Source organism: Poecilia latipinna, unplaced genomic scaffold (genome assembly GCF_001443285.1).
Source record: "Poecilia latipinna isolate Pla-1442-1.1 unplaced genomic scaffold, P_latipinna-1.0 Scaffold897, whole genome shotgun sequence".
In the NCBI taxonomy this organism is placed as follows: Eukaryota; Metazoa; Chordata; class Actinopteri; order Cyprinodontiformes; family Poeciliidae; genus Poecilia; species Poecilia latipinna.
The window spans coordinates 208,361-213,786 of NW_015113513.1; the positions used below are offsets into that span (position 1 = coordinate 208,361).

Consider the following 5,426-nt stretch of genomic DNA (forward strand, 5'->3'; position numbering starts at 1 on the left):
TTGACATTTATTGGCGGTCGGCAAGAAACGTTAGGTGAGCATTACCGCCACCAACTGGTAAGGAGTGTGAACCACATGACAAAAAAAACTATATCCTATTATACAATTTACACTGTTTCAAAGAATCAAATATAGCCTGATATCCTCTGCTTCCTGAGTCATTTTGCAGTAAATCAACAATATCAAATTTAATTTTCATATTACTAAGGTTCCTAATTAACTTGTTTCTCTGAATCGCTCATAAAACATTCATCTTCTTTTTTTTTGGCGGTTCCCATTCCTGGGAGGCATACGACTTACTGGGGAAACGCTTATGGGTCTTACTTCCGGCGCCCACCGGAAGTAGCAGTATTTCATTGTAATTTGTAGGATTTTGGCTAATCTATATTCATGATAGAAGTTACATCTCTCTTTTCGGTTATTGTACAATATTTAGTACAACTTGTTTGCGGACATGCCGTCTCCTATCAGAGAGCTGCTCAGTACAGAGGATCGTAATTATGAGCTTAATTACGGGGAGCGACAGGAACACAGCGTTAAGTTTTGTAACGGAATGAACGTGAATTAGCAGCACTGCTAGCAGCTCGTTTCTCTGAAGAGCTGACAGTAATAAAGAAGATAAAAGCAGGGACGTTCTGAGCTGCAGGTTTGTGCCGACAGTATAAAACAGCAGGACTACATAATATTAGCTTGGTGTGATGTGAATTTGATTTTTCATTTGAATTTTAAAAAATTGTAAAGTTCATGAAGTGGCTGCAGCAAGTGTGTTTTATCATTATGTTTGGGCCAGCAATAAATTTCTTTAAGACAAAATAAAATATCTTGGTTTATTTAGTCCATCAGAACCAGAACCTCGAGGTTCTCCGTTGCTGAGTGATTCTGCAAATCAACACGTGTTGCATCAAAATCTGTGACCCGTCATTTTCTGTGAGGGCTATGTGGATTGTTGGATGCCCTAGATGCGTCAAACGCACCAAAGAGTTCAAATCGCGCCAGAATAGCCCTGGAAGCGCCTCCACATAGACTCTGAATGCAAACCAGATGTGCCTGAGGCTCAAAACGCATTTGGTGTGAACGCACCATTTTATGTCCGGTGTCACATTATGTCCATCATATTAGGACCAAAGCCCGGTCCTAATATGATGCTTTGGGTCAGGGGTAACGTTTAGAGGTAAGATGCGAATAAAGTTTTAGTTAAGGTTAGGGTTAGGAATAGACTTGGTTCGCCTTAGGGAAAATGTCTGGGTTAGGCAAAAATGCAGCTACTAAAATGAAGGGAAATCAATGCAAAGTTCTAATATGGGTTGAAATAGTTCTGACATGGGTTGAAATAGTTCTGACAAACCTGTACAGCATTTTGTTTTCTAAATCATTCTATAAATAAACAATGATGATACAATGTTAGCTTGTATTTCTGCCAATTCCACAGCTGCAGTACACCAGTATAATGTGCTTAATGTGCTGAGATACATTCAACGTATTAGAAACCAGTCAGAACCAAAAGTTTGCCTTTTGGTTCTGATTGGTTGTTTCTGGACTGTAGCAGAGCCAGATGAATTTTCACAGATTCTCTGTTTCATATTCTACTGTCTCTGATACCAATGGAAAAGCATTCTTTTTCTATGGGAGTTGATAAGCAACCAGTCCTAAAGTACTGCCATCTGCTGGAAGTGCACTTCTAAATGAAATTACTGGACTCTATTCATCATCATCTGTTGAAAAAATTCTGATGCTTTTCTTAGAATTCTAAAATTAAATTTTATATTTTTTTTCTCCACGGTAACCCTAATATTATTTTGTACCATCTGACAACATAAAATAGGCTAAAAACCCCCCCCCTCAAAAGTCAAGACATCACACCCCTTGTCTAAAAAAAATTTATTCAGAGAGTAGAAACAAAGTCTCTAGAGTTAAAAGAAAGTGTTACAAAAATATATTTCTAAGTCTAAATCTCACGTTTCCCAAAAGGAAAAAAAAAAAAAATATATATATATATATATATATATATATATATATATATATATATATATATATATCATACAAAGAGTTAAACATGGCCAACAGGGTCTCTTTTGCTTCTTCAATTTGCCATAAATATTGGAACAGTAAATTCTGTTCTCTCCCAAAATGAACCAATCATCAGTTCATCACAGTTCAAACACAACGGGAAGCAGGAAATTATTGGGAGCACACCAGCAAGTCGAGCTTGGAGCAGCTAAACGAAGGAAAGGAGGCGATGGAATCAAAATTAGGAAATAAATCTAAATTTGAGATCGTGTGGAGTCATTTTTAACTGAGTTAAGGTAACTTTGAAGAGAAGAGTGAACTAAACTTCCGCCAGAGAGATGTAAAAGACAGGTTTATTTATTTAATCAGAGAAACGATCATTTGAAAACTAAATTAGATTTTTACTCATATTATCTATGTTGAAATGCATTTGATGATCTGAAAAATGTGACAGTGACAACAACAAACAGAAGGAATTTGAGAGTGAATAAGTTTGTCACAAAAATAAAAATCAATGTGTTTGAACTAAAGAGAAATAATTTCTCCAACGCCTTTTTAATATCCTTTGTGCTTGCAAAAATCTTCTATTTATTAAAAAAAAGCGTAAAAAAAATTTTTTTTTGAAATGAGTAGTTACTAAAGAAATTTGTGTATGCCTAGACTGTGTATGTGTGTGTTTAAGAGAGCAAGAGAGAGCGGACGGATGAGAGAGAAAGGAGGGGGGGGGAAGAAGAGAGGCTTTACTGTGAAGTTGTGGCTTCACCCTGGAATGTCTTCTTTTGAGGAAACGGTTGTAAGTACAATTTATTCCCTACGAACCTCCGACAGGCAGCAAAACAGACGGATAAACAGCACATTGTGGGCTGATCTGAATCAATGAATGTTAGTCTCTTGAGGCTGTGAATCTTAGCCTCAAGAGACTGAGGTCAGGGCTAGGGTTACAGTTTAGCTTGACACAATCTATACAATACAGCATAGCATGCCTTATGGACGTCAGATTGTGAGCAGAAAAACATCCGATATTTCCACATGAAATATTGGATTATTCTTTGCGTACATGACCGGCGATGTACACAAAGAGAACAGGAGCCCAACTCACTCACAGAGCTGTCAGGATGTCCGTGTGCTCTAATTCATCTACTTCTTAAATGTGGGCAAAATGGAGATGAATAATAGATTAACTTCAATGCCATTTGCAAGTTGTCTACTCATCACTAACAGCTGAGAAACCTCAGCTATTGATCTGATGTATGGTCTCCGTCGTTTGACCTAGACTCAGCGGCGTGATGAGATCTTTATTCTCCTTTTGTCAGATTCCTTAATTTAACTTGCAGGATGGAACTAAAATATTAATCTTACGTGACACGTTCAATGCAGACATCTCGTTTCTTTGTGTATCCGGTGGTTACAAATTTAAGGTGCCTTACAACAATATTCATGCCTACTTTTTTATTTTTTACATTTTGTTATATTAGTACCAGATTTTTATCAGTGTTTTATTAGAATTTTAGCAGCAAATAATATATGTACTTCAAAGGTTTGCCAAGACTTTTGGCTTTAGTTCTCAAATTTTAATTCAAAAACAGGCCTGGGCCTTTGTTTGTTCTAGAGGGGAATTAAATGCAGTTGTAACTCACATTATCTAAGTATTTTCAAAGAGTCATCGTGGATGCTTTAGGCAGGAACTAATTCCAGTAGTAGTCTTGCTACTAATGTCAAGAGACCTCTGACTTAAGATCGCTTCTTTTTAACACTCTTTTGATGCTAACAGCTCAGTTTTCATTTAAAATCCCAATAAAACACATGAATAAAGTGTAAACATTTTTACACTTTCCACTCCCTTGTTCCTCTTTAACAGAGCAAGGCAGATTGTTTCTCAGACTGAACGTTTCAATGGATGACAAGCAGATTTTCAGAGGGATGACTGGAGACGGGAAGGAAGAATATGACGAAATACTGAAGTCCCGGTATTCACAAACCATGTCGTCAGAGTCGGACGCGGAAGCTGCGGATCGAACGGGTACGTTTAACAGGAGCATGTGACAAAACTTTACAGAGAGAAATGGAACAACGATGTTTCGTCTTCCAGGATCTTTTACTGAAGTCAACAGTATGTCAGGACACATTTCCACTGAGGACATGGAGCTGTCTTCACCTGAAGTCTCTGTGATTGCATCACCAAATCAGACAAGAAGTAAGATCATCATTATGGTTTATGGCTAGGCCTTTCTGCTGCTTATTGTTAGTTTTGTTCTTTTACACAGAGGAGACTACAGTGGAACATGATGTGCAGATTCACTTCAAGAGTGGATTGACCACAGCTGTGTACGTCTGCAGCCCATGTTCTGTGGAGGGACACCAGCCGAAACCTTTACATTCCCTGCTGCCACCCTTCAAGGAGATCCGCAAACTCCCTGATGTGAGCCAAACACTGACCAAAACCAGAGTTCAAGACAGCCTGAAAACCTCGTCAGCTAACACCGAGCCAGGTGGAAGTGGTAAGGTAGCTGGGTGTTTTTTTGCAAATATTTTTTTGTTGGTATTTGATTATAAGAAAATGTGTAATATTTTATATTAATCACATCAAATTTTATTTTATTTCCACAGTTCTTATGGTTATTTGCTTTAGGATCCTCCATAGCATGGCAGCTGGACGGTTCCTTTGGCCTATTATTTCTCAGGAACTTTTCCATTTCTTTGGTTAGCTTAATACCAGTCAAAAATAACATAGAAATGAACTATTTTAACTTATATTTTATTTAAAATTAAATTATGATAAAAAAAATGTAAGCTAAAAAACTTTATAAAGTTTAATATTTTTTATTTTTGCAAGTTTTTTCTCTTACCCTCCAACTTTCTGATGCCCACACAGTGCCCCCTAGCGGCATCACTGTTGAAAAACAGTATTATAGATTACCAACATGGAAAATACACTCCTAGCCGCCAACTGCTGAATAAGTCATAGGCCACCTTAAGTTTTATGTTTAATCAAATGTTGGTGGCTCAATTTGCACAATTTTCTTTTAGCTCGTGTTTCACTTTTAACTTTGTCTTCCTCATCTCGAGACCTGTGTGCTGCCATCCTGCTGGGCTGCCTCTTCTGCCGGCCCGTGGACTGTCTAACGGAGACCTTCCGAGGGTGCACCGTGTGCTTCTGCTGGCTGTGCTCGTCGCTGTTCGGCTGCGAGCCCGGCGCCCTGCGGTCTCTCCTGGAGTTCACCCGGACCTGCGGTCCGTGCTCGTGTGCCGGCGCGCGCCGCTTCCTGTGCGACTGCGCCGGCTGCGACGTCTGCTTCCCGGTCACGGAGTGCCTGGACCTCGCCATGGAAATCTCTCAAATGCTCCACCACTGATGCGCCGCGTCGAAACAGAGGAGGCAGACAGGAGTTGAAGAAAGTTGTTTATTTGTTAAAATTTTA

The 5,426-nt window shown here is 39.0% G+C and overlaps 1 protein-coding gene across 2 annotated transcripts; it reads left to right on the forward strand.

Moving 5' to 3' along the window:
- The first annotated feature begins 2,542 nt into the window (after positions 1–2,542).
- Positions 2,543–5,426, forward strand: LOC106957357 (uncharacterized). Of its 2 annotated transcripts, XM_015048660.1 has the most exons (5): positions 2,543–2,800; positions 3,866–4,027; positions 4,097–4,201; positions 4,272–4,505; positions 5,074–5,426. In XM_015048660.1, the coding sequence occupies exons 2-5, from the start codon at positions 3,901–3,903 to the stop codon at positions 5,358–5,360; spliced, it is 753 nt and encodes a 250-aa protein (XP_014904146.1). In that variant the 5' UTR covers positions 2,543–2,800; positions 3,866–3,900; the 3' UTR covers positions 5,361–5,426. The 2 variants fall into 2 exon arrangements, with proteins under 2 accessions (XP_014904146.1, XP_014904147.1); XM_015048661.1 differs by lacking the exon at positions 2,543–2,800 and having other exon boundaries at positions 3,602–4,027.

Coding starts and splice junctions, on each gene's coding strand:
- LOC106957357 (XM_015048660.1), top strand. CDS start 3,901: ATGGATGACAAGCAGATTTTCAGAGGGATGACTGGAGACGGGAAGGAA. Junction 4,202..4,271: donor ATCACCAAATCAGACAAGAA/GTAAGATCATCA, acceptor TCTTTTACACAG/AGGAGACTACAGTGGAACAT. Junction 4,506..5,073: donor CACCGAGCCAGGTGGAAGTG/GTAAGGTAGCTG, acceptor CCTCATCTCGAG/ACCTGTGTGCTGCCATCCTG.